Raw genomic sequence first — 26787 nt, 5'->3', positions numbered from 1 at the left:
TCACACCGGCTGTGTGACCTTGACCAGGTGCTGGCCCGTCTCTATGGGACCTGCTTCTCAGGACTGTTATCTGGGCTAAATGGGAAGCAACCGCCTCCTGTCTGAACAGACTTCCAGCCTCTGCCCTGTCCTGACCAGCCTGTGGGCAGGGCAGCCAGACAGCACCGCAGTCAAGTCGCCAAGCTCCCCGGGCACGCAGCACTGAGAGGGACCCCCACCTCCAGGGCCCCTCTCACCTCTAACCTTGCACCTCACTCTCCTCTAGCCTGGCCCTGTGCTCCCAGGCCCCGCCCTGCTGTCCTGCCACCGGGTCCTCCGCGGAGCCCAGATGTGGCGCCACACACCTCCCTCCTGCCCGCCTGCCTGCTTTCTGCTGGGCCCCACTGCCTGGCGCAGGGCTCAGGATCCCTGTGGAAAGGACCCCCAGCACCCATGAGTCCTTCCCCCTCAAGGGGGAGAGTTCTGATGAGCATGCACACACGGCTGGCGCAGTAGGAAGGCACTTGTGAGCAGGCCGGGCACCAGAGCTGATCAGGCTGAGCACCTGCACTGAGGACAGGAGCCGCAGTGATCCTGGGGTCCCAGACATGCTGCAGACCATTTCCCCAGCAGGGTCAGCTCTCCTCAGACACAGGCCCAAAGCATGCTGGGATAGGAATCTAACTTACAGCTGTACCGGGTCATAACACATGAGGAGAGTTGGCCAAAAAGAAGGGAGAGGGCACTCGTGGTGACAAATAAAAATGGCAAGCAATAGATATATTGGAGTATATGAGGAAGCCATTTGGTATAAACCTAATTCGGCCTTTGTTTTTTCCAAAAGGGCCTGACTGTGGCTATTGAGCTCCCACTGTATATCTGCTTAGACATTTCCTATGGCCAGAACAAAGGCCCTTGAGATAAAGGTGCAACTTCCCCCTCCCCCCCCACATTGGCATTTCCTTTCGGGATAAGCATCTTTCCTTAGGCTAGGAACTGATTGCTGCACTCACCTTTGACCACCCAGCTCACCTGCGACCACCCAGCTTTGAGACAGCAGACTGCCACCCTGCTGTGTTCACTGAGAGAGCAGACTTAGCTGCTATTTCCATCAATCGCTGTGCTGTGCCGACAGAGCAGTCTCAGCTGTGCCGACAGAGCAGTCTCGGGACTATTGTAAAAGGGACATTTCGATCATATGTGAAACGTCCTGTCTGGGGGTATATAACCACTCTGTGCACCCCACTTCTTCGGTGCCCTTTCTTCCTTCGGGAAGAAAGGCCCCGGGCCATGGTCCTCAGATTTCAGCTCGGAATAAACTCACCCAAATTTTCATTTATAGATTGGTTATGGATTATTTTCGTCGACAGTGGCAAAGGGGAGGGTGTGGCTTCAAACTTTAGGACATCTTGGGGCAACTGGAGGAGTCGGAAGGACTCAGCCAGGCCCCACTGCCAGGGACATCTGGTGAGTCCAGATCTAAGAACCCAGACCCCAGCATCGACTGGCACCGCAGCACAGGAACCCCCCCTTCCTTGGGAAGCCCCCGACCGCAGGAAGACAGCCCGCCCTCAACCCCATTTCGCAGATAACGGCACCTAGTCTCAGAGAGGCTAGGGCCCGGCGGGGAGTAGCCATCGGACGGTCCCTTCCAGCGGCCTCTTCTTATTCAAGAGGGCCAAGTAGCACGTGGGGACGCGGAAGCCTGGAGGGCTCTGGTGCCCCACCCTGGACCGGAGTCTCATGGACGCCCACATGAATGGCCAAGCTGGAATGGCCCAGTTGAGCAGATTGGGGGGCACGGCCACACCCCCATCTACTACAGTGCCAGCTCAGGCCGCCCCGAGGCGAGCGGCCCCATTCTTACACCTCATCTCCACGGGCCACCCTCAGCCACGGTGGGGACCGAGGCACAGCTCCAGAGGGGGCGGGGCGTGGGGAGGGGGCGGTGGGGCGCGAAGCCGGCGCGCGCGGGGCGGGGCGTGCCGGGCGGGGCGGGCCGGGCGCCTCCCCGCGCGAGGAAGTCCCGGCCCCGCGCTTTGGGGAAGTGCGGCCGAGGCGCCTGCGCACTGCGCCCCGCGCCCCCTCCCCGACCATCCGGCCGGACCTCGGAGCGCGCGGGCCGGCGGCAGCGCGAGCGGCTCGGGAGCGCGGCCGGTGAGTGCGCGCGCGGCGCCGAGGACGGCGGCCCTGGCTCTCCCCGCCCCGGGCCCCGGGGCCGCGCGGGCCGGGAGCTCCGGGAGTCGGCGCTGGGATCCGCACCCCGAGCACTCCCGCCGCGGGGTCCACGTGGACCCTGGGCCGCGGCAGGACTGGAGCCCGCCCCCCGCGCGTGGGGGAGGGGGCGCTGGAACAGAGTTCCCCTTTTTCTGCAGCGCAAAGCCTGGGGAAGTGATTGCTCAAAGGGGGGGCCGGAAGAACCCAGGTTTCCGCGTCTCCAAGCCTGGTGGGGAGGGGCCGAGGCAGGACACCCGGTCCGCCCCCGCCCCCACCCCTTTGGATCCGGCAGTGGCTCAGCCCTGCGAGTCGCATGGGAGGCGCTGCGCCCCCAGCCCCAGCCGATCGAGGGCTCTCGGCGCCGGCCTCCCTCTAGAACGCCGCAGGAGTTCCTCCTGCCGTCTGACTTGAGTCCCTGCTGCTGCAGTGCACGCCCCTTCGGCAGCCAGGGTGGGGCCCAGAGCGAACCTGGCCCCTTCCGCCCCCACCTGCCTTGGGGTCGCTGGTGAGTGGGAGCGCCACGGCGAGTTCCTTGAGGTAGGGGTGGGGGCACCGGAGCCTGGAGGAAGAAGCCCCTGAAGGAGACGGGCTCCTCCAGGCCAGACCCTCCCAGCGGAGAGAGGGAGAGAGAGAAGTGGGTCGCCTCACCATTGCGGAGGTGGGCTGGGGTGAGGGTCACCAGGGCTAGGAAGACCTGGTCTACCTTGGAGGACCCAGGCGGGGCTCCCTCAGCAGCCACATGGGGAGGGTGGGCAGCAGATAGGAAAGGAACTGAGTAGGATCACAAGGAGGGAATGGAGCCCCTCTGCCCACCCCCTCCTAAAGACGACAGCATTTTTTCTGGGATTGTCACATTTTCTTATTCTTTTTTTGGACTGGCGGGCTCGGGGACGTTCTTTTTCCTTCTGTGGAGCAGAGCAGCAGCCACTCCCGAGGGAGCCTGTGTCCCCAGAGGCCAAACTTGCTGCCTGTCCCGCCTCTCCCATCCCAGACTTGGGGCCCAAAGCCTGGAGGAGCTGTGGAAGGGGAGGGTGCACCCTCCCGGATGCCAGGATGAGGAGCAGGAGCCCTAGTTCAGCCTCTGTACTCCCTTGGAGAGAGCGGGTGCCCTGGGGGCACGGCTGGCCCCAGCTACCCTGAGGACGGTTCAGGGAGCCAGGTCCAGGGCCTGCAGCCAGGACAAAAGAGATTTGCCCTTTCTCTGCCCCAGACTCAGCCCCAACACCCAGCCCTGCACCCTCAGACAGGCTCCCTCCTCCAACTCTGGGCTTGGTTGGAGATGGCAGCTGAGGGGCGCAGTCTTCAGGGCGCTGGGGCTGAGGCCCTGCCCCCACGCAGTGGGTGGTGGTGCAGAGGAGGAAGGACAGATCTGCCTGGGGAAGTCACCCGTCTGGGGTACAGCTACCAGATCTCAGAGGTTGCCACACCCCTTCCTTTCCCTAGAAACTTGACCCCTGAGGGAAGAGGTGCTCTGGGGCTGCTGCTTCCCCATCTGCTTGATTGACCCCAGTGTGAGGGTCCCCCATGATCTCAGAGGAGGCCAGGCAGGTGGTGAGAGGCCCACGCCCCAGAGGACCCTGCTCCTTGCCACTAGACTTGGCTCAGGGCAGGGTCCTCTGCTGCCCAGGCCCAGGAGGCGAGGTGCCCTGAGTGTGCCTGACTCGGGGCGTCTACTCTACATGCGCTCCCGGCCTCGCCCGTACCTGGCCAGAGCCCCAGGTGAGCTCTGCTTCCCTGCCCCAGGAGTGGCCTCCCCTGGAGTATCTGCCTTCTCCTCCTGTCCTCCAGACCCCAAGAGGCCAACTTGGACCAAACAGGGATTAAAAGGCCACAAGCTGAGGGATGGGGGGCAGCAAGAACGATAATTAAATGAGGAAATAAAGTGAAAGCAATTCGTGAGCCTCCTGGCCGCCAGACGCGGGGCGGGCGCTCAGGAAGGTCCGCGTGGCCGAAGTGCAGGGTGCGCCCCGGGCCCTGAGGGCCTTACCTGGGCCCAGGTGGGCGCCAGAGGGGGCGGTGGCGGGGAGGCTTCGAAACCTCCCCCAGGGCGCCGACTAGCGCCGGCCTGCTGGACTCCGGGCCCTGCACGGGGGCACGCGGGGCCTGCTCGGCTCCGGCGTCGGCGACCCCGCGCGCCTCCGCCGCGGAGGGTGCCGCTCGGGCTCGAAAGGGCGCCCCGCTCAGGGTCCCCGCAGCGCCCACTCGGGAGCGGGACTCCCCCCGCCGCCCCGCTTCCCGACGGCGCGCCCGCCCTGCTGGGAGGCCTCGCGGCGCGCGCTGTGGTTTCCGCAGCCTGGCGTACAGTGGGGGAGGGAGGGACGCCGGGAGACCCCGGGGGTGGTGCCAGGGGCAGCGGCTGGGACCGAGGAGCCCTCTGTCCCTGGGAAGCTCGCGGCCCTCTTCACTCTGCGCTGCCCCACTTCCCGCACCCTCAGGAAGTCCTGCCCGAGTCCCATTCAAGTCGTCCATACTGCAGGCCTAGTTGGCTGCCCCAGTGATCGGGTCGGAGTCCTCTGGGGCCCACAGGCTGACCTGGACTCCCTGTGGGGAGCATCCCCCCAGCAGAAAACCTGCAGGACACCGGGATGGAGGGAACTGGGGGGTCTGAATGTCTGACCACCCCCCTATGCACCGACCTGATAGCCCCAGGTTCTTGGGGCCCCCAGCCCCCTTGGGAGGGGCTAGGAGCCGAAAACCAAGAAAGAGGAACCCAGGCTTCCGGCTTCCCAGGGAGGAGTAGATAGGGGTGTCCCGGAACCTCCTGTGGGGATCTTGTCTGGGGCCCCCTCCTCATTGAGCCCCGCCCCTTCACAGCCCTGGTGCAAGCTGGGCTGGCTTAGGAGCTGGACAGAGGAGTCTGGAGGTGGAAGGCAGAGGAACAGGCCCCCAGGGCTCCGAGAAGGAGGGAGAGACTCTGACGACCCCTCCCAGGGGGCAGTCAGGGTCTGGGGTCTCAGGGCTCAGTGCGAACCTCACCTTCTCTTCTCAGACTCTCAGGCTGTGGTGAGGGTCCCAGAGCCAGCACCACGGAGCCCGGGTGACCTGGTCCACCCACCCATGCCCACCCCGCATGAGGCTGAGAAGCAGGTGCGCCGCCTCCACCCCGCCTCTGCCGCCCTGGGGGCACCGGGGGGAGGGGGGTGGGGTGATGACACCTGGGAGGCCGGAAGGGTCATTCTCCTGGGAGTGTGGCCGCCAGCGGGCAGGCAGTGGGTGAGAGGTGCTTGTGCCCGTGGGTTCTGGCCTGGAACCTGAGGTAGGCCCCGTCTTTCCCCAGCACACAGGGCCAGAGGAGGCAGACCAGCCCCCCTCAATGTCCAGTCATGAAGTGGCCCCCCCGGCTGCCGCCAGCCGCAACCCCTGCTGCCTGTGCTGGTGCTGCTGCTGCAGCTGCTCCTGGTACGTAGTGGGGAGGCAGCAGACCTGGGCCAGGGTCCCCTCCCCACACCCACAGGTGGCTTCTGAAGTGTCACCTGCAGGCAGGACACACCTGCCACCCACAGCACTTGTCCAAGGGCACAGGTGGCTTTTGTGCCTGGTGTGCCCAAGAGTGTGTCCATGTGCAGGCACCTGGCTACTCTTCTGTGCATGTGTGTGTGTGTGCATGCACATGTGCATGTATGCACACTCGTCCGTTTACTCAGCACATGCTTACTGACACCTCTATGAGCTGGCCACGGCTAGCCCTGGGGACCTAGAGCAGAGCAAGACAGAAGCAGATCCTACTGACTGTGTCAGTGAGGGGGCATTGAGCAGAGAGCGGGCCAGGGGACAATGGGGACCACCCTCCAGAGCAGCGTGGGGTTGGGGGGGGGCAGGCGTGGGCCTCCAGGTGGGAACAGATTTTTAGGCATGCAAGGAAGCTGTTGGAGTTTCCACGCCTTGCAGAGACCTGGCCCTATTCAGGCTCTGGGCCTTGGCTGTTGAGTGGCCAGCACTGTGGGGACCCAAAGTGGAGTCAGCTGACCAGTGAGCAACTGAGGCCTGAGCCCAGGCCCGAGACAGGAGCAGGTGGCCTGGGGGTCGAGGTGGGAGGCCCTGGATAGGTGGGACTCAGAGTTTGGCTGTGGGGCCGAGGGAGGGGGTTGGGGTCTGGCAGGCGGGGGTGGGGTGGGAACTCAGTTCTGTCAGATCGTTTGGGTTTGAGATGTCTATTCGCCGTCTTAGTGGCCTGGAGAAGGCCAGCTGCAGGTATGGACTTGGGAGCCAGCACTGAAGCGGTGCTGGGAGCCAAGGGAAGGAAGAGTCCCCTAGGGAGAGTCAGGTCAGACATGCGGGCCGGGGGCTTTCCCATTGCATCAGTCAGGGCCTCTGGGAGGAAGGGGGGGCCCATGAAGTCCCAAAAGCAAGAAGGCAGTAAAGGTCCCCAGGTCAAATGCTGCTGGCACGGCTCAGCCCGGGGGCGGTGGACAGCGGGCGCAGACGCTTTCCTAGGAGCTGCCCACCTCAGTGGGTTTACGGGTGTGCCGAGAGACCCTTGGCCTCCTGTTCATGCATATCGGGTTCACGGTGCTGGTGTCCTGTGTGCACACACCTGTTCGTGTGTGCTGGAGCACAGTGCCCCTTCCTCTCTGCCGTTAGGAATGAAGAGCGGCGGCGAGCATGGCGGGCCTCCCGGGAGAGCAAGCTGCAGCCCCTCCCCAGCTGTGAGGCGTGGTGAGTCTGGGCAGCGTGCGTGTGCGCGTGCCTGTGTGTCGGGGGGGTCTGGGCAGAGGGGACTGGAGCCTGACCCAGCCTGGCGGCAAATGTCCACAGCACCACACCGAGCCCTGAGGAGGTGCGGAGCTGGGCGCAGTCCTTTGACAAGCTGATGCACAGCGCGGCAGGCCGCACCGTGTTCCGGGAGTTCCTGCGCACTGAGTACAGCGAGGAGAACATGCTCTTCTGGCTGGCCTGCGAGGAGCTCAAGGCCGAGGCTAACCAGCACGTGGTGGACGAGAAGGCGCGGCTCATCTACGAGGACTACGTGTCCATCCTGTCGCCCAAGGAGGTGCGCCACACGGGGACGGTGGGGGTGGGGGCGCCTCCTGGGCCTGACCATGGCACCCTGTCCTGCAGGTGAGCCTGGACTCCCGCGTACGAGAGGGCATCAACAAGAAGATGCAGGAGCCGTCTGCACATACGTTCGATGACGCACAGCTGCAGATTTACACACTCATGCACCGGGACTCGTACCCCCGCTTCCTCAGCTCCCCCACCTACCGTGCCCTGCTGCTCCGGGGGGGCTCCCAGTCCTCCAACGAGGCCTAGGCCGCCTGCCGAGGCAGCACCGACACACAACCCCTCCCAAGGGCAGAGACTCAGCTTGCCTTCGCAAGTGTGTGTGTGTCAGCTAGTGTTGACACATGTGTGGGGCCAGGACGGCTGGGGGCAGTCCCAGGCAGGAGCTGCAGGTGCAGCGTCGGCCAGAAGCTCCTCCTGCCCAGGAGACCCAGCGCCCCAAGGTCTTGTTAAGAGGCAAGCGTGAGGGCCCCTCCTGCCCTGGCCCCCCGCCAGCCAGCTGTGTGCCCACGGCGAGAAGGACCCTCCCAGGGGCGCCTGGGACTCAGCAGCCTGGCTTGGGCCCCCTCCCTGGCAGCCCTGCTGGAGAACGGAGCCTGTGCACCATCTGCTCTTGTGGTGGAGGAGCCCTCCCAGCTTGAGCTGTCCGCACCTGGAATCAGACCCAGGACCTCAGAGCCAGGCTCAAGGCAACAGGACCCGGTTTCTCTTTTACACACATTCATTAACTTGAAACCTGGAAACATGTCCTCACTGTGTTTTATCAAAAAGAAAGTTTTCATATTTATCTCCATTCCTCCTCCCCCAGAATAGGATGTCGTCTTATTGAAGGGGTTTTTTTTTTTTGCTGAGGAACATAGTCCCTGAGCTAACATCTGTGCCAACCTTCCTCTATTTTGTATGTGGGATGCCACCAAACCGTGGCTTGACGAGCAGTGTGTAGGTCCGTGCCTAGGATCTGGGCCCATAAACCCCAGGCTGCCAAAGCAGAGTGCGTGAACTTAACCACACCACCAGGCTGGCCCCTATTGAAGCTATTTTTAAAGCAAAAGTCTCTCTTTCCGTGTTTGGAGGGAGATTAAGCGGGTGAAGACTTGGCCCAGGCCCAGGGCAGGGGGACAGCCAGCTCTGTGAGGGAATTTGGCCTCTGTGTGCTCTGCCCACCTCCACCCGACTCAGAGCAACAGCCCAGCGGCCAGCTGTGCCCAGCCCCACCCTGGCGAGGGCCCCGTGACCTGGGTCCCAGGGGCAGGGACCCTGGCATGTATCAAAGGTCACCCCCAGAGACTGGCCAGCGGGGCCAGGACCCTGCTGGGGCTGACCCCCCCTGAGCGTTCCTGGGGGCCAGGCAGTGTCACCACTGACTTGCAGGCCCATGAGGCATGTGACCGCACTCTGTTCCCTCGAAGGTGAAATGATTCACAGCTCCTGCCAGCCCTGGGTCCTGAGACTCCGGTCTGGGCCCCATGAGCAGAGGCAGGGCCAGGACGAGCCATCTTGAAGGGCCACAGGCAGGCACGTAAGCCCCGGTCCCTGAGCTGCGGTGCCTGGGGACGGTTCCCTACGTGCCCCAGGCCCCTCCCACCCAGGTGCCTGTACAAACTTGCGCCGTGCACACTGAGCACTTGCCCCTCATTCGCGGACACACAGGCAGGGCCCACCCAGCGTCCTGGAGCCACACAAGCCCCTCAGGGCCAGCAGGCTCTTCACGCCAGGGCCAAACTCCAGTGTCCCTGATCTCAGGGAGGAGGGTTGTCCCCAGCGGTGGTGGGGGGTCAGACCAGACAGGGGCCGTTGGGGACCCAGCTTGCAGCCCAAGCCTGTGCACAGCCCACCAGGACCAAGAACCAGGAACCGCACAGTGGCAAAAAGAAACATTTAATAATTTGGGAGAAAGCTGTGCTGCAGGCAGGTGGGGGCAGGACGCACTGCTTCCGGGGAACCTGGGCCGGCTGAGGGTGGGTCTCCAGAGAAGCTGTCTATGGGGAGGGCCGCCAGCGCTGGCCACGGCCCAGGGCTGCAGGCACACGTGCATGAGGGCTCAGCAGAACTGCAAGAGACCAGGTGGGAGGGATGGCTGCACAGCCTGCGTGACCCCACAGGGCGAGAGGCTGGGCTGCTGTCTCCACCCACCACCTCTGAAGCTCTCAGGAGGCTGGCCTGTATGCCACTTCCCACCACGCAGACCCCACAGAGGCGGGAGACACTCGCCTCCAGAGAATGGAGCTGGGGTACCTTCCAGCGGTTTCCACACTCGTTGCAGACGACAAAGGTGGTCATGGGCTCATCAGAGCTGCGGGTCTGCACCTGTGGGGAGGGCCATACTGAGAGGGCCACAGCCACAGAGCAGGAGGCCCTGGGCAGCAGGTCTTCCCTGGAGTCATAACCCAGGGAGGCCACTGGTGGCCTCAGGCAGTGCTGGCCTCACAGCCGCTGAGCCACCACAGGTGACCTACACTGGAGGCTGCCCAGCAACCCCAACCTTCCAGCTGCCCCAAGTGGTATCTTCTTACCAGGGCTCCCCAGCACTTCTGGGGGTCCACATCAGCATCCACCTCCACGCATGTGAGTGGAGTCCTGCGGCCATCACTACGCAGCACAGCACACCCACCCTCCTGCCAGCAGCAACACTCCTGGGGCCCCTCCACACCAGGCCAGTCCGTGACCCCCAACGTTAGTGCCTCAGAGCAAGAGGACCCACCACCCAAGACGCTGGGGCCAGGGGAGGGCCCGAAGGAGATCCAGTCAGGGACCAAGAGGCTCGGACCCCAACTCAGGCACTGCCACCCCACATAAGCCCAGGCATGCAGTGGACGCCGGCCCAGAGATGGGGCAGGTGTAGGTGCGTGTGCAGCCGAGGGTGCGGCCGGGAGCTGCGGGCAGCCGCACCTGTGTGTAGGTGCAGCTCTTCTTCCTGCACTTCCCACAGGTGAACAGGTCGGTCTGCGTGCCGCCCGTGCGGGCCATCTGGTGCTCACGGATAGCCTCCTTGGTCATGGCCTTGCGGATCTCCTTCAGCTCGTCGCTGGCCATCTCCTGAGGCGAGGGGCTGTGGCTTAGCCTGCGCTCCTGGGGCAGCCTCCCCGCCACCCGGGGCTCACCTCCGACGTCATCACCGCGATCTGCTGGGGCGCGATGGCCCCACACAGCACGTTCCGCCGCAGCTCGGGGTTCTTGGCATCCTTGAGGTTGGAGATGCGGCTGCGCACACGATTCTTGTACTTCATGTCAGTGTTCCCCACATCCCGGAAGATGCGTGCACATGTTTAAGGACCCATCAGAGGTCAAGGCTGCTGCCCTCCACCCGCCCACCGGGCCCACCAGGGCCAGCGGAGGCCTCTTCTTGGGGCCCTGTTGGGGGTGCAGGCTGGGCTGGGAAGAGGAGCCCAGCAACACAGGGGTCAGTCTGCCCACCCAGGCCTGACAGGGAGCTGAGGGTCTGCCAGGAGGGGCCCCACTGGGCCCAATCCTAGCTGATACCCAGCTGCAGGCTCAAGGCCCTGGGGGCCAGGCACCACAGGCAGGCAGAGTCAGCCCTTCAGTGCGTCCAGGGAAGGTCCTCCTCGCCAAGAGGGGTGAGCCGCCAGACTGCCCGGCGAGCAGGCAGTGGCCACCAGGGGGAGCTTGGCCTGGCCAGCCTCAAGACTCCACCAGAAGCCCCAGCCTCCCAGCCACCGCACAAAGGATATATTCCTCAATCTGGGCCGATAGGCGCTCGCAGTCTGCACCGATGGCCATGTGGTCATCTGCAAGAGGCAGCCCCAACTAGCCGCCCACTGGCTCCACCCACCACCTCTCGGCCTGGCCAGCACCGGCAGCCAGAGCCCCGACCCAGGCACTCTGGTGGACCCCAAGACCCCTGCCCCACCCAGGGTCAGCAGCAACGGGCTGGGGGAGGGCCGCCCCTGAGGGCCCAGTGGACTCAGGCCTCTACGGACAGGCAGGCCTAGGCCCCTGGGAACCCGGCGTGTGTCAGGACCCAGGACCCCAGCGGGCTGGGCGGCCGGCCGCAGCGCTCACGATCCGTCTGCAGGGCTGCGGCCAGCATCTCGCGGCACTTGGTGCGCACGGCGTCGCAGGTGACGGGCACCGGGGGAAACGTCGTGATCCTGGGGGTCGACGGCGTCCTAGGCAGCTCCGGCCTCTTGCGACTGGAGAGACAGGCCAGCTCAGGCCACATGCACCCCGTGAGACGCCAGTCCCCAGAAAGCCAGCATCACGACCACAATCCCTCCAAATCCCGTCTGCCCCCACTGACAGCGGCCACAGGGCCACACAGCCAACACCAGCAGCAGCACAGGGAGAGGCAGAGGGCACTCGGGGCTGCCTGAGACCCAGTACCATGCCCCAGGTGGCCCCACCGGCCACAACTGCCTGGCTGTCTGCCAAGATGCATCCACCCAGCACACCTCACACCCGTGTCTTGCAGCCCCGTGACCCCAAGGAAGCAGCAGAGGCAGGCAGCTTCCTGGAGGACAAACTCCAGTGCAGGGGGGTGGATGAGCCCCAGGCCGGCTCGGCCACGCCACAAGTCCAGAGCTCAGCCTCTCCAGCCCCGGCCACTGCTGCCCCACAGGTCAAGGGCAGAGCAGCCTCTCCCCATGACGCCCCATCTCCACAACCGCCCTCCCTGGAGCAGCAGGGGCAGCGCAGCCCGACGCCCTGAGCCCACACCACTGAGGCACCCGCGGGGGCCCAGGAGTGAGGGACGCCGGCCAGCGAGAAGCCAGGGCCATGACCCACAGGCCCTCTCAAGGTGCAGCAACTCCTTGCAGCCAGGCAGACAAGCCTTGCTCTCAAGCATCGAGAGGAGCTTCGGAAGGGGAGTGTCCAGCAAGAGGCCACCCAGCCAGGCACGGCTCCCCGGGGGGCCCTTCCAAGGAGCTAAAGGGCCTCAGCCCTGGGAGCACATGGAAATCAGCACCTTGCCCACCAAGCAAGGGGGCCGGGGGCGGGAGGGTGTACCCTGCCTTCCAGGGCGCTACCTGGGCTCCTTGGCTTCGCAGGCCTCTGTTGAGGATGTGGGCAGAGCCCCGCCCCTCCGCCGATCCCTGCCTTTGGCGTCTGAAGCATCTGCAGGTGCCAGGAGAGAGTTGGTGGCTGGCCGGGGGGAAAGCAGATCCAGAGGGCAGGGCCGGGCCAGGGAGGAGCGCATGGCACCATCAAGGCCCAGCCTCCCCAGGGGGCCAGCTGAGGCTCCCTGCCAACAACCAGGCCCTCTCCCACTGCCACTCTCCCCCACATGCCTGTGCTCAAGCAGGCAGCCTGGGGGCCTCTCTGGGTCCACCCCACCACCTGTCCTGCAGAGGGGCTGCCGTCCACCCAGAGGGCTCCCTGAGTATGGAAACCCCTCAGGGTGACGGCCTCTACAGGTGAAGTGTTTGGGCACCGCCCCCCCCCCCAGCCGGGCCTCGGGCACCACAGTGAGCCAAAGTCCACCGAGCGCATGCCCCACAGGGATCCAGAAACCCCAGCCCACGCTGGGGACCTTCCCCCAGGACGAGACATCCCACACACCACCAGAACAAACACACTTGTTCAGCACGTGGCCCCATGGCCACGTGGGACTGGAGAGAGGCCCAAGACAGGCGGCTTTATTTCCCAAGGGTTTGACAAAGCCCGGGAGAGCGGGGGGGGGGGTGGGGGGGGGGCACAGGGTCTGGAGTGGGCATCTCTGCAGCCCCTTCCCTCTGAGTGGCGCTGGCTCCCCTTCCTCCTCCTCTCCCTCCCCCTCACCTCCTCCCAGCTCCTCCCCTGGGGCGGGAGGGCCCTGACCCCTGTCCCCTCCATGAGATCTCTCCAGCTCCACCGGGGTCCCTCTCGAGCTCTGCCCTCAATGCAGCCCTGCTCCTACCCTCAACTCTCCTCTCCTTGCTCTATGCGGAGCCACCTCCCGTGCCAGCCCACCCCGCTCCCAGGGGGCCCTGGCTAGGGGAAAGCACTACCAGCACCCTACACAGTGCTGGCCAGCGATAGAGCCAGCACTTCTCGGGGTGCCCCTCGCCCCAGCACTCGGCCCATGCTGCCTGACCCGCACCCAGTAGCTTCTTCCAGGACTTGATGAGTGACTTGGCCAGGGCGATGACCTCTTCATCTGAGCTCTGCTTCCGCAGGGCATTGACGGACATGCCGACGCGAGTGGACTGCAAGGCAAGTGGCCTGGGATGGGGTGGCAGGCAGACCCTCCTCACAGACCCTGGGAGGCTCCCCACGGGGTAGGGGCTGGACCAGTGAGAGGAGGTGGACACCCTTCCCGAGGGCTCCTGTCCCCTTTGGCACTCAGGAGCCTCAGCCAGGAACAGGGCGGTCATCCTCGGACGCCCCCCCTGCCTCATGGGGCAGCAGGGAAAGGCAGGGTCGGTCTCCTCAGGAACAGGCGCCTGTGCCAACCAAGGCCCAGGGTGGGGCCAGGAAGCCCTGCCAGGTGCCAGGCACCATCCCAGGCAGGGGCATGCAGGGCCCTACCTGCAGCAGGTGCAGTGTGACGGGCATGGCCTTCAGCTCCCGCAGCAGGTCCAGGGCTCCCTCCTAGAAGGACAAGGGGGACTTTCACAAACGACCTCGAGAGCTCGGTGGATGATCCCACTCCTCCTACATGAGGATAGGGGACACGAGGCAATGACAATTGAGACACCCCCGAGGCCAGGCACCCAGGGAGGATGGGAACGTGAAGAGAAGTGGCTCTGCAGACACAGCCCCAGCGCTACAGGTCCCAGGGCACATGACAACGGGAAACACCTTCCAGGGCCAAAGCCCCTCCCCAGCAGGAGCACTGCGTCCAGGTGAAGGTATAGCCCCAGGAGTGCTCACTACCCCGTCTTGTCCTGTGTTCCTTGCCCAAGTGGGTGGGGCAGCCTCCCTCCCAAAGTGGCCCATCCATCAGCTGTGAGGGGCCAACCCAGGAACAGTCACTGCCCCCGCTGAGGCCAAACCCTCAGGCGCCTCCACCCCCATCACACCCACACCAGCATCTACAAGTCCCCCGGCCCCACCACCTCATCAGCCTCTCAGGCCGGCCACCACCTCTCGTCTGGAATATTCCAGCAGACCCCGCCTCTCCCTTCTCTGCCTTGCCCCTCACCCCTGCCCCACATCTCTTTTCTCAAAGCCTCCTCGCCTGAGGCCACGCACAAACACGCTGCATGTCTCTGCTCCAAGCACAGCTCCTGATGTTCTTCCAGCAAGCTAAGCTGCTTGCTCCACGGCCTTTGCACCTGCTGCTCCCACTGCCAGGGACACACCTCTCAGAATGTCAACAAGCTTGTGCTCTCCCTCCCTCCAGAGCTTTGTTCAAATGACACCTTCTCAGCAAGGCCTCTCCTACTTAACACCCTCATTCTCCTCTCCTGCTTTCCTCCACAAATGCCTCATTTTTTCATGCACTGATATGTCTTCACATGTGCATGTCTCTCCCCTGACGTGAAGCCTGCAGATGCTCCCACCCAGCCACCTGAGGGTGAGCCTGACGTCCTGCAGCCCAGGCCACGGCAGGGTGGGCCCCTGCCCTCGCCAACTGTGTGGCACCTCTGTTCAGGCTGCAGCCCCCTCCTCACTGCCCCAGCAGGCCCTGCCTCTTGGGCTCTGCAGAGTCCAGCCCTGGGTGACCTCCTCAGAGGGGGCAGGTGGTCAGCAGAGCCAGCGCACAGTGTTGGTCACTGGTCATCTTCCGAGACAGTGCCTGGGCTGCTGCGCAACACCAGCCTCCCGTGGGCTACGGACCAGAGAGGCATCAACACAATACTGACCTCCCAGTCATGGCCCCAACTCCCTGGCAGGGCCTTGCAGGCCCTGGGACCCGCCAGGAGCCCTGCTGGCTCCCGGCCCGCTCCACAGCACTCAAGGCCCCTAGCTCCCCTTCCTCTCCCCTGGGGCTTCCAAGCACGCTGTGCTGCCACCTGGATAGCCCTCCCCAGTTCTACCCGGCCCCACCCAGCCCCCCAGGCGGCCTTTATCATTTGTTTTGTCTCCTTCAGGGGGAAGCAGCTCCTCTCTGGTCTTCTCTGGAAACAGCTCAAGTTCCCACACCCCTGCCTATGCTGCCCAGGCCTCCCAGGCGCATGGACAGAGTGTGGGTGGAGGGGTCGCTTGCTGGATGAAGGGATGAGTGGGAACTGGCCCCCTTCCTGGCTCAGGGTAGACCCATCTCCAGAACCTGGGTCAACAGGGACCCAGAATCAACCCTGTTCAACCCAAAAAGCCACCCCCAAATCCCCAGTGCAGGCACACAGCCCAAGGGGGCGGCACAGGCATCAAGCCCATGACTCGGCCACCCCAGGAGCTCACAGGCAGGGAGTGAGAGCAGGTTGTGTTTATTGAGCCTCTCAGGGAGCCAGCTGGGACCCCTCCCCACCCCACAGAGGCAGGGACCACCCACCAAGGGGCTTCTGTGTGAGGGTACCAGGTGGCCAAGGTCTCAAAGCTGAGGGGGGCTGGGACTGCAACCCTGTCTGCCTGCCCTCTGAGAACAGCAGCGCGGCCTCCTGCAGAGCCCGGGCACACGGGAGCACCACGGGTCAGGGGCTCCAGCGCCCAGCATCCCAGGCCAGGTGGGACCTCGAGGCTCTTTCCCAAGGGTCTCTACACGTCCTCCCACTCCAGCTGATGCTGGCTGAGTCCTGGCTGGGAAGGGAAGAATTTATTAGGGAAACCTGGTTCTTGTGGGGCGCAGACAGGAAAGGAACCGGGCCTCGCAAACAGAGAGGCCTCCGGCCTGTGAAGGGGGGAGGAGGGCCGCAGCCCCAGGCCGCGGGGTCGGGAGGCGCTGAGCTCCAGGGAAAGGGTCGGTCTCACTCTCCAAACTCCTGCCCCCGAGCAGGGCGCGGGGCCCCGGGTGGGCTCAGCGGGGCGGGCCGGGCCGGGCAGGCCGATACGAGAGGCTGCCCCGCGGCGTCCGCGAGGCCTGGAGGGGCGGGGCGGGGACAGGGGTTAGGGCACGGGGGCCCGGGCGGGGGACCCCGGTCTGCGGGTCCGAGTCCAGGGCGGGCGGCCGCCGGGACAAGGTCCAGGCCGATCGTGGCCTCTGCCGAGGGCGCGGGGCGGGAGGGCAGGGGTCTCGACCCCCGGCGGGTCTCCCCGCGTCCGGGGGTGTCCGCCGGGCCGGGGTCTCGTCTTGCCCTCGGCTGATCTCCCGGCCCGACGGGCTCGGCGGCTCGGCGGGGGCTCGGCGGGACGGGGGTCCCGGGGTCCTGGCGGCCCGCGCCCCTCACCGCGCTCTTCTTGGTCACCATCTTGTCCAACCTCCGGGCGATCCGAGCAATCTCCTCCTCCTTGCCCATCATGGCCTGGAGGGCAGCGCCCCCAGCCCGGCCTCCGCCTCCGGCCGGCACCCGGCCCGCCGCCTCCCGCACCCGCCGCAGACGACGCAGCCGGGCCGCGGGCTGGAGACCCTCGGTTCAAATCCCGGCCCCGCGGCTGCCGCGCTGCACCCTGGAACACGTAGTTCCCGCGCCCGCCCGCCTCGCGAGCACTCGTCCCGTCCGGACCACAACTCCCAGGAGACCCCGCGGCCGCGCATGGCTTTCTGGGAAGTGTAGTCCTGATGCAGGCCATCGCGGGAGGCCCAGGGGGCCGAAGGACTCGCGATCCCACAAGTCCCCGCGCGAGCGGGTTAGCCGGTGGAGGGCGCTGCGGCCGCGCGCGGCCGGGGCGCGTTCCCGCCGACCCGCGCGCCCCGGAGCGGCCCGGGGTCGCCCTCGAGCGCGACCTCTCTCTCCACCAGCCGCGAGCCCTTCTCTCCCGTTGCGCGGCTGCCCTGCCCTGCGCTCGGCTGGCGTCCGGCCGTGCGGCCCGAGGGCGGCCCGGAGGTGGCGGGGAGCAGCAGCCGGAGGCGGGGCTGGAGGCGGCCAGCGCCGGGTGAGGGAGGCGCCAGGGGACTTGCAGGGCTCCCCCGGCGAGGCCCCTGCCGCCACAGGCGGGCTCGGCCGTGCAAACTAGCCTTGACCGCTCTGTGCCTCAGTCTACCCGTCTGCGAAATGGGGATAGTGACGTCTGCCTCGCGGGGCTGCTGTCGGGACGGCACTGAGCAGGGCGGGGCTGTGCACGAGCAATGAGGTTGTCCTCGCGGCGGCGTCGCTGGGAAGGGCCCAGCCGGGCGGGAGGAGAGGGGAGGAGGAGAGGGGAGGGGCTGGCATCCGGCCTCAGTGGTGCGGATGCTGGTGGTTTGCTGGAGGGGCACAACCCTAGGGGAGGGTAGAGGCCAGGAGACTTATGTCTATAGGGTTGTGGGCCCCGCAGTCACTGAAATTCAGGCCAGTTGTGACGCCAGGTGGCAAATGGGATGTCTAGATAACCTGGGCTGACCATGCTTGAGCCCTCACTGGCATTAATTAGATATGACTGAGCTTCCCAGCAACCAAGGTGAAAAGGGAAACATGGTGAGTTATGAGATTCCTTAGTAATCATAAGGAAAAAGCATGGAATTCTTGATAGGGAGCAAAGGTTTTCCAGGACAGAGGCCCTATGATGAGTGAACTCAGCACCTCCAGTTTCCAGACTCTGATTCTGCCCCTCACTGTAAGCTGGGGTCCATAGCTCTGAGCCCATGCAACCAAGCAAGCCTGTGGCCAGAATCCTGTGTTCTGAGCATGTGTGTGCAGCCTCTGAGGGTCCAGCTACGTCCGGGACACTGTGGAAGCTGGAGTCACACACCCTTCAACCCCCCTCTCTACAGTGACAGGCCAGAACAGGGAGCTGCCAGGGTCCTGTAAAAGAGGGACCTGCAGGAAGGCCAGAGAGCGCAACCTCAGAGATCCAGGCTGCGAGGGCTTCAGAGCTGGTCCCCACTGCCCACCCGGACCTCCCGACAGACAGGGGCAAGCTGATTCAAGGGCTTCTTGGACAGAACTCCCCCTTGGGCTGGAGACCTCCCAGTACCACTGGGGGTCCTGAGATGCTGGGCTCAGCTCTGGCTTCTGACAGAGGCTGGAGCCCAGGGGAGGGAACACAAACCCACACGGCCAGTATGGAGCAGGCCTTCCAGCCCGCACCCTCTGGAGCAGGCAGCTGTGTGTCCAAGGGACCTCAAAACAGCCTCCAGTCCCTAAGATTAGAGTCAGAAGACAGAGGACCAGGACAGGCTTGCAGGAGCCTCCCCGGGCTGTCAGGAAGGCTTTGTGCCAGATGCATGATTCGTCCACGGTGCCAACACAGCCCCTGGAGCAGGTGCTGTCGGGGAGCCTCGAGGCTGCCCCGTGTGATCTCCCGCAGGATGGATGAGCACAAAGTGCTGGGCAGGGCAGCAGGCATGCAGACACCCCAGAAGCCAGCCTGAGGACTCACCCCTACCCTGCCTGGCAGACCACCCCTCGCAAGGGAAGGCCTCCCACCACCCCCACAAGGGGCTCTGTGCAAGGGATGCCTCTGAGCGTTAGGCTGGGCTGCATGTTTTAAGCCACAAAGCTGTGCCAGCACAGTGGATCTCAATCAAGCACGGCGAGGGAGCTGTTAAGAAGGAAGAGCCTTGGGGCCGGCCTGGTGGTGCAGCTGTTAAGTTCATGGCTCCACTTCGGTGGCCCAGGGTTCAGTGGTTCAGATCCCAGACACAGATGGGAGTCAGGGACCAGCCCCCTGTTGCAAAAGAAACTAGGTGGGAAGGAGTTGTCATCTCCTTTCCATTGGTCTCTAACAGAAGCATTTCGTTACGAATGAAACAGGACCCACACCCCACAGCCGTGCTGCACCCACCACAGCACAGGCCAGAACCCGTTCACGCCACGCTGTCCTGCAACGCCCTGGCGCCCACCGCTTCTGGGAACTGCGGTAACAAAGAAGCACTTAGGTTTCTATGTCACACATTTCAGAAAATATTTTGACAACTGTGTTTCAGTGTAATTGGTTTCCTTTGTAACGTAGGTTCTACTCTCTGCACTGCCCCCTACGTGGCACCAAAGTAAGGACACGGAGAGGAGGAGCCCTGGCTGAGAAGCAGGGCCTTGCCCTGCCCAGCCAGAGTGGAAATCCCAGATCACTCACCTTGGGCCCTTTCTTCTCCATGAGAAGCCAGGTGGTCTCTACCTCGGGGCCTCCGGGGAGGGCCACAGGGACAGCTCTTAAAGAGCCTGGCTTGTCTCGGTGGATCTCGATTGAGGCCCACCAAGACTGCAGACAGAGGGAGACCAAGATGCAGTGGCTCCACGAGGACAATGGCCAGGAGGTGGGGGCCCTGCATGAGGAGGGCCAGCAGAGGGCCCAGCCCACGCGGCTGCAGCAGGGCGTCTGGCGAGCCCAGGGCAGGGCTGGTCAGGATGGGTGGTGGAAGAGGCAGGGAGCTTCTGAGCTGGGGAACCGGGGACCGCAGCCCTTCCCCCGTGATGGGAGCCCTGAATCCAGACACAGTCCAGTCCCGCATGGAGGCCACCACCACCTGGGGAGGGGCGTGGCCGCATGAGGGGTGAGCGGGGAGCCAGGAGCCCAGGTGGGTTGACCTGGTTGGTCGCCTGTGTGGCCCACAATAAGCAGTGACCTGTAGGTGGCAGGAGTGAGCCACAGACTGGACAGCCGGCCAGGCAGCAGCCAGCATGGGACTGTGGTTAGTCCTGGAGAGTGGCCCTCATATGTGGGGGCTGTAAGTGGGTCCCACCCCTCCATTGCTCCAGGGCTGAGGCCAGAGGAGCAATGACCAGCCCTGAAACTTCCAACTCCTCGCCTTAGAAGTCCCTAACCCTGGGGCCCCCGTGAGTTCACGACCCTGGAGCATCGCTCAGGACCTTGACCGCCTACCCCAGACCCTCCTTGAACTTCCTCCTCTGGGGAGCGTCCACCAGCAAGCTGCCTGGGCCCCTGGCCTCCTGTGCCTTCAGAAAGCTGCGCCCGGAGGGCGACATCAGAACCTGGGGTTCTCCTTTGGGGTGTTCGTGTGAACCTGGCTGTACCCCAACAGGGCGCTTGCCAGGGCTGGGTCCCTCCAGACTCACCCCAACCCCCCATAGGTGAAGAACTTCACTTCCTCTTTTATACGTCAGGTGTGCACCTGCACATGCGGCCCAGCCACCCAGGGGAAGCGTGAAGGTGTTTGCACGTGCGCACACCAGGCACCCCAAGGGCACTCAGACACTCAGAGCCGCCACGGACATCCAGAAGCATTTGTGTGCCCCGGACCGCTCAGCCAGGAGAACGAGGCCTGTGTGCCACCATCTGCCATGCCCCCCACCGCAGACACCTGACAGGTGCTCAGTAAACACCTCAGGAAAGAGGAAGGAGCAAAGGCCTGCAGAGCGGGCAGGAGGGACCCACACGTTCAGCCTGCCACCCAGCGGGGACCCCACCTCCAGAGCTAGCCAGCTCGGAACTGACCTCCCTGCCACTCTGGGCGGAAGGCCTGTCACGGGGGCCCTCCTAGAGCCAGGGCCAGCCTCTCTCCAGGACCACAGCCCCTCCACCTCCCACTGGGACAGGCTCAGGCAGAGGAGCGGGTATGGAGGACAGAGGCTGGAGGGCCAGGTGGGCCTGACAAGGAGGCACGAAGTCAAGGGGGACAGGGGCTGGGTCTGGATGTGTGGCTGGAGGGGGGCCTCAGCAAGGAGCAGGGAAGGAGCCCTGGGGGCGGCGGGGGGTGCCCAGCACGCTCACCTTCCCAGACCCACCCCACCTGCCCTACTCCAGAATGCCCTCCTGGACGCTCTGCCAGTCAATGGCCAAGGGGCCTCCTTCTGTTCCTGCAGGGAGAAGCCCCACTTCCGCCCCCCCGGGGGCTGACCCCGCAGCTCATCTGTAAAGGTGCATCTCCCCTGCAGAGTCGTCCACACTTGACCCCCTTATGGAGAGATGCATGGTCTGCCCTCAGGAGCCCCCCTCTCTGGGGAGCCCAGCCCTGTCCTGGGGGCTCTGAGGGGCCCAACGTGGCCCTGACAAGGGTCTGGGGACACCTGACACCGCCAGAGTCCACCTGCATGGGCTGGCTGCACCTCTGGCCCAGAGGCCTCCCCTGCCTGTCCTCAGCTGGGGAAACATCGGAAGCTCAGGCCATTTATTTTTTGATATGTGTCCCGTGCCCCCCACCCACCCAAAGAGGCCTTGACCCTATCGGGCCACACACGTGCACACTCTCCTCCTCTGGGGCAGGGGCCTTGGTGGGAAGGGCCTGCTGCCCAGCTCACAGGGAGCCCCTCACTCCCCATGGCTGTAGGGGCAGGGCTTCTGGGGCACCATCCCCTGCAGCCGGGAGGCAGCTCCCCACAGCCCAGACACCAAGCTGTCTCTGCACCCTATTCCATCAGACCCCCAGCCCACCGTGGGGCCGCGGGTCCCCGCCACAGGGGCTCTGCAGGGCGATGACCCCTGCCAACTCCATCGAAGCCTTCCTCAGAGCCTGGCCTCTGAGCTCAGGCAGCGCAGAGACCAGGGACCTAGACCCAGCCCGTGCGCCAGTAGGCACCTGCGGCTGCCGTCTCTCTGGGCCTCAGTCTCCCTGTCTGCAGAACGGGAAGGGCCGCCTGCCCAGGGCAGCATCTCTGGAAAGTCCCCAGGCCCAGCTCCCTCCCCCGAGGCAGCACTGGGGGGAGGCAGGAGGCTTCCCCAGAGGCCCCAGCGGCCCTGAAGGCTGCGCCAGGCTCGCTCTAACAATGCGCTTCCCCCACACAATTCCCAGAAACAGAAACGCCGCCCTCTCTGCCCTGCCAGCCCGCCAGCCTGGCGGCCACTCCACCCTCCCCCTCCCCAGGGGTCCCTGAGGCAGTGCCTCCCAGGGGTCCAGCACACCGGCCCTGCCCTCCTGGAGAGGGATCAGGGAAACTCACGGAGGAGGCACACTGGGAGGTGACCTTGGCCAGGCCCCCCTCCAGGAGCAGATCACTGTCCTTCACTCCCAGTGGTAAGTCCATTCCTTCCTGCCCTGCACAGGCCCATCTCCACACAGCAACTGTGCCGACGCTATGGAAAGCTAAGTCGGATCATGCCCCTCCTCTGCTCAAAACCCTCCCAGGTTGCCAAGTCTCCTTCAGAGAAAAGAGCAAGACCCTCCCAGGCCCCATACAGCTCCTCATCCCCGTCCCTCTGCACTCCCTGTTCTCCCACCAGCATTCTTCCCTGCCTCAGGGCCTTTGCACATTCTGCTCCCTCTGCGTAGAACACTCCTCCCCATGTATCCTCTCATCTCCTTCATGTGTTTCCTTCAGGGGCTGGTTCAAAAGTCACCTCGTGAAAGGAGAGGCAGTGACACCCCTGACTCCCTCCTCCACACCTGGCAGCCCCACTCTGCACAGCGCGTCTCACAGCCTGGTGCCCCAAACGCTGATCTGGTTGTGGGTTTGTTCATTGTCCTCTCTCTGCATCAGAGCAGGAGCTCCCCACAGGCAGGGACTTGGGTCTGTTTGATTTGTGTCAAATCCTTATCTCCCAGAACAGGGCCTATACATGGTGGGTGCTCGATAATGAACAAATGAATGGATGATGAACGATTCCGGCCCCTGAGGGAGAAGGGGTGAATGGTCCCCAGGAACACAGACCTGCCCCCTCCAGCCCACTTGGCAGCTCTGAACCGATGGACCATCAAAGCCATTTGTCACCAAAGCCAGGGCAGCAGCAGAAAAGAAGCACAGGGCTGCCCTGCCCCCACGGTGGGGGGCCCACAACACCCGGGGGCCCTGCTCCTTCTTCCCACAATTCCCAGGGCAGCTGAGGACTGTCACCAGAGCCTGGTAGGAGAGTGGGGGGCCAGCCTAGCCCAGGGCAGGTGGGCACCGCACTCCTGGGGGCCCAGGATATCCAAGTGTGCCACAGAGGGCTCTGCCACACCAAAAGCCACCAAGGGGACCAGGGCACGACTCCTGCAGGACCAGGACACTCCCACACCCAGGCCTGGGGCACTGAGCTCTGAAGGAAGACACCATACCAGCAGCTGCCCCGAGCCTGGATCGGGAGGCAAGGGGGGAGGAGCCAGGGGCAGGAGCGCCGGGCCTGGCTGGGGCCAGACAACTGGACAGACAGAGTGTCTGGCGCCTGCTCAGCCAGGCTGGCCCTCGGCTCCCTCCTCGCAGCTGTGGCCTTCCTTCCTGAGCTGGGTTTCCTGGCTCCTCCCTGCTGTTGCCGCGGAAACCCAGAGCTGCCGGTTCCCATGGAGCTCCCGCTGAGCACGCAGCAACACCCCAGGACACGGCTCCACGACACAGCTCGACACCCCCAGCATTTGGAAACAGCCTCTGCAACATCCCCAACTCCTGGAACACCCACAAAAGCCACTCCAATTGCACGCAGCCCAGCCCCAACCATCCACGGTGCGCCTGCCCGTGCCACGGGGCGGGCTCCTCATATACGCTGCACTTGGCGCCCCAGCATCCACAAGCTTGTGCCCTCGGCCCAGAGAGGCCCCCACTTGCTTAGTCCTGCTGAGCACTGAGTACCCCACAGCACTCGGGGGCAGATCCAACACCCTGCACGGCACCCCTGGACCTGCAGCACACCCCCGAGACACCCACAGCCGCAGCAGCACCCCACTCTTCTGCTCACTCAAGAGGCTCCAGACCCTCAGGTGGTCCCACACCCCAAGAGCACACTGACAAACACCCAGCTCAGCCTGTGGCTCTCAGGGCCACATGACTGTGGCAAGTCGCGCAATGACCTCAAACCAACGTTCTGGAAAGCTGCCCGAGCCCACTCCCTCCTGCCCACCCCCGACCTTTCCCAGGAGCCTGGGGGCTCTGTGCACACCAGGTCCAGCACCCCAGGCTGACAGCAGCACAGCACCCACCGGGTGGGGCAAGCACCTGGATCCCCAGTCTTGCCGCTGGGAGAGACTCACACACACACATGTGGGCCCGGTTGGTTCTAGGCCTTCAGGTGGCCTCCCCAGAGGCCCTGACCCCAGGGCAGAGGTTGAGGCTGACCCCACACCTCGAATTCTCTCCCACCCTCTGCCCCGCCCCAGCCCTCTGAGAGGCCGCAGAGCAAAGCCTGGGGATGCGGGCCAGGCCTGCAGCCCTGGTCTCCAGGACCAAGAGGCAGGACCTCTTCTGGGCCTCCTGGCTCCAGAGCTCCGGCCTCAGGAAACCAGAGAGTCCGCTCCACCTGGACCTCGTCCAGCGGGGACCCCACCCCACCCTCAGGGAGCAGGAGGGTCCAGCCCCTTGAGACTCTGTAATTGGTCCCAGCCTCGCTGCTCCTGCAGCAGCTGGGCTGGGCGGTGGGACCCTGTGAGGTCTGTGCCCCGGGCAGTGCCTGGGAGGTCCGCCGCCCCGGAGCCCAGCCAAGCCCCCACCCAGAGCCACCACCATGGGGGATTATCCAGCATCCTTTGCAGGCCTCCCCCAGAGCCTGGGGGTCCCATCCAGGGTGAGGGAGGTGGTGGGTGGACAGCAGGGAGGCTAGCCCCACATTTGCAGAGAATGCTGGCCCCTTCAATTCACCTTTCTTTCTAGGGAGCTGGGGGCTGCAGACCCTGGCCAGGCCAGGCTGAGTGGGTTCTGGAGCTACAGGAATGCCCGCGGACTGGCAAATCACTCCCGCTCTGGAAGGAACCGGGGCCACAGCTTGGTGGCCAGAGAAGTCTTGGGGGCCCCTCCCTTGGTGGGTGTGGATGGCCAGGACTTCACTGAACAGGACCCCCTTTCTACGCCCTGTGGGTCCCATCTCCTCATAGCAGAGGCTGGACTCTGGCTCCCAAGGCCCTGGGCAGCCTCCAACACTAGCGTCTTCCTCACCCCCACCCCCAGGCACACAGACAGACAGACACACAGACCACACACAGATGCACAGACACACACTGCTGACGCCCTGCCCCCAGCACAGCTGGCCACACCCACACCAGGCCTGGGGAGTCCCCTCAGCCTGAGACTCCGGGGTCAGGGCCACCCCAACTGCAGTCCACACCCCCATTGTTTCTGCATCTGGACAGTGGGCCAGAGCCACCGTCCTCACCCTCAGGCAGCATGCAGAGGAGGGTGGCCTGACCGAGAAGAGGCGGGGGGGCACGCCAGGAGGCTCTCTGCTCACTCTGCCCAGCCGCAGCCCACAGGACATGACAGCCGGACACCTGAGTCGCACAGCTCGGCCAAGAGGGAGGGCCACGGGCTGGCGCCGGGCGAGGCGGCCATCCGGAGGGAGCAGTAGGCAGTGAGGTAACGCCGGACATGGCTGCCTCTGCATCTGCAGCAGCTGGGACAGCTCTGGGCCGTCGGGGGTTGCAGGGGGCCAGGCAGGGCTCCTGGGGGGACTGAAAATCCATCCCAACGTGGGAGGGGCTGTAGCAGAGGATCCTGCAGGCCTCCTTCCTGAACGCCAGTGACCGTTGTCCCTGACCAGCTGCTGCCCAGGCTGACCTCAGACCACACCCAGAACACTGCGGGAGGTGGCAGCATCCACCAAGCACTGGCCCCTCGGACGGTCCCTCAGCTACAGCCTTCCACACACATCCCTCCCACCGCTGCAGGCTGCCCCCCACCACCCACACAGGCCAAAGGGGAGCTGGCATCTCTGGGAGAGGCCTGTGTGTCCGTCCACCCCAGCACCCTTCCTGCCTGCCTCCCAGGAAAAGCCGGCTTCCCTGGGGCCCAGAGAACCCCCTTCCTGGTGCCTTGACTGCCCCAAACACCAGTGCGGGCTGTGTCCGAGAATCAGGCCCTGGGGCCTGGGAGAGCTGGAAACCTCACCCTTTATTCCTCAAGCCGATGGACGGGATCCTCCACGACAGAACCTGATGTGGGGACAAGTTGTACACCCAACAGCCCTTAGGTCAAGGGAGCCCTGTGGGGGTGCTGGCTCCTCCCCAGGACAGGAGGGCTCCTGGGAGCAGCTCAGGACGCACCACATTCATAAACGCTGACTGTATGTGGCCTAGAGGAACAGAGGACAGAGAGCCTCTGGCTACACAGGCCCAGGGTCACCGACACCTGTGGCAATGTACCACGGAGCTCCCAAGGCTTGCGGTGGGGGCTCCTGACATGGTAAGCAGGGGCTGCAAATGAATGCACAGGAGGGAAAACTGTGAACCACCCCAGGGCTGCTGAGGACACTGGCCCTACCCCGAAAAGAACCACCCTCAGCATGAGAGGAAGACTGCCCCGGGGAGGACCCCTCAGCTTCCAGAGCCCAGACCCCTTCCTGGTGGGGGAATGCAGACCGAGAGGGGGCTGGAAGCTCCTCTGGAAACCCTCCCAGGCCTGAGGGTCCCAGGGAGGGGCTCCCTTCCCCACACCTGCCCTGACCCTGGTCCAGCCCCACTCTCACTGCAGGGATTGCCCGGGCTGAGCTCCTGCTGGTCCCAGCCGTCGACCCCCACAGGCCCTGAAGCCCTGAAGCGGGGCAGCGAGGCCGGGGCTCTGCCTTCCCCGCAGGCTGCGCAGGCTGCTCCGCCCTCGCAGCCCCCTTGGCTCACTGGGTCAGGAGGTCTGCCGCCGAGGTTCGCCCTGTTCCAAATCGGTCTGGGAGTGGAGGAGAGGACACGAAGACCATCTTCTCCTTTAACCCCATGGACAGGCTTGGGGGTAGAGATCGAAGCCCCCAGTGCTGAAAGTTCCACATGTGGGTAGAAGTTGGGGGGCACACAATGACCCTGGGGTTTTCTAGAGCACTTCCCCAAGATACAGGGCGCTTTTTCCAAGGTGCCCCTTATCTTTGAGCGGGACTCGAGGAAGGACTTACAGGCCGGCGACAGGCAGCCTC

General features: G+C 64.6%; 2 protein-coding genes across 9 annotated transcripts; one reads left to right on the top strand and one right to left on the bottom strand.

The window, feature by feature from the left end:
• Positions 1 to 1989: 1989 nt before the first annotated feature.
• RGS19 (regulator of G protein signaling 19) lies at positions 1990 to 7982 on the top strand. Of its 5 annotated transcripts, XM_046679197.1 has the most exons (7): positions 2153 to 2701; positions 3824 to 3915; positions 5186 to 5283; positions 5474 to 5595; positions 6778 to 6852; positions 6952 to 7186; positions 7255 to 7982. In XM_046679197.1, exons 2-7 carry the CDS (start codon positions 3876 to 3878, stop codon positions 7444 to 7446), a joined length of 762 nt encoding a protein of 253 aa, XP_046535153.1. In that variant the 5' UTR covers positions 2153 to 2701; positions 3824 to 3875; the 3' UTR covers positions 7447 to 7982. The 5 variants fall into 5 exon arrangements, with proteins under 5 accessions (XP_046535158.1, XP_046535155.1, XP_046535153.1 ...); XM_046679199.1 differs by lacking the exons at positions 2153 to 2701; positions 3824 to 3915 and adding an exon at positions 2002 to 2136; XM_046679198.1 differs by lacking the exon at positions 3824 to 3915 and having other exon boundaries at positions 2157 to 2701.
• Positions 7983 to 9059: 1077 nt separating this feature from the next.
• Positions 9060 to 16761, bottom strand: TCEA2 (transcription elongation factor A2). Of its 4 annotated transcripts, none has more exons than XM_046678117.1 (10): positions 16404 to 16609; positions 13663 to 13725; positions 13235 to 13340; positions 12183 to 12270; positions 11218 to 11348; positions 10887 to 10943; positions 10299 to 10453; positions 10087 to 10233; positions 9433 to 9504; positions 9060 to 9247 (listed from the first exon to the last, which is right to left on the bottom strand). In XM_046678117.1, exons 1-10 carry the CDS (start codon positions 16473 to 16475, stop codon positions 9239 to 9241), a joined length of 900 nt encoding a protein of 299 aa, XP_046534073.1. In that variant the 5' UTR covers positions 16476 to 16609; the 3' UTR covers positions 9060 to 9238. The 4 variants fall into 4 exon arrangements, with proteins under 4 accessions (XP_046534073.1, XP_046534075.1, XP_046534072.1 ...); XM_046678119.1 differs by having other exon boundaries at positions 10299 to 10463; positions 16404 to 16482; XM_046678116.1 differs by lacking the exon at positions 13235 to 13340 and having other exon boundaries at positions 16404 to 16761.
• Positions 16762 to 26787: the final 10026 nt, after the last annotated feature.

This window comes from Equus quagga, chromosome 12 (assembly GCF_021613505.1).
Source record: "Equus quagga isolate Etosha38 chromosome 12, UCLA_HA_Equagga_1.0, whole genome shotgun sequence".
In the NCBI taxonomy this organism is placed as follows: domain Eukaryota; kingdom Metazoa; phylum Chordata; class Mammalia; order Perissodactyla; family Equidae; genus Equus; species Equus quagga.
The sequence above is the reverse complement of the archived record's forward strand: the minus strand, read 5'-3'. Positions and strand labels throughout refer to the sequence as shown.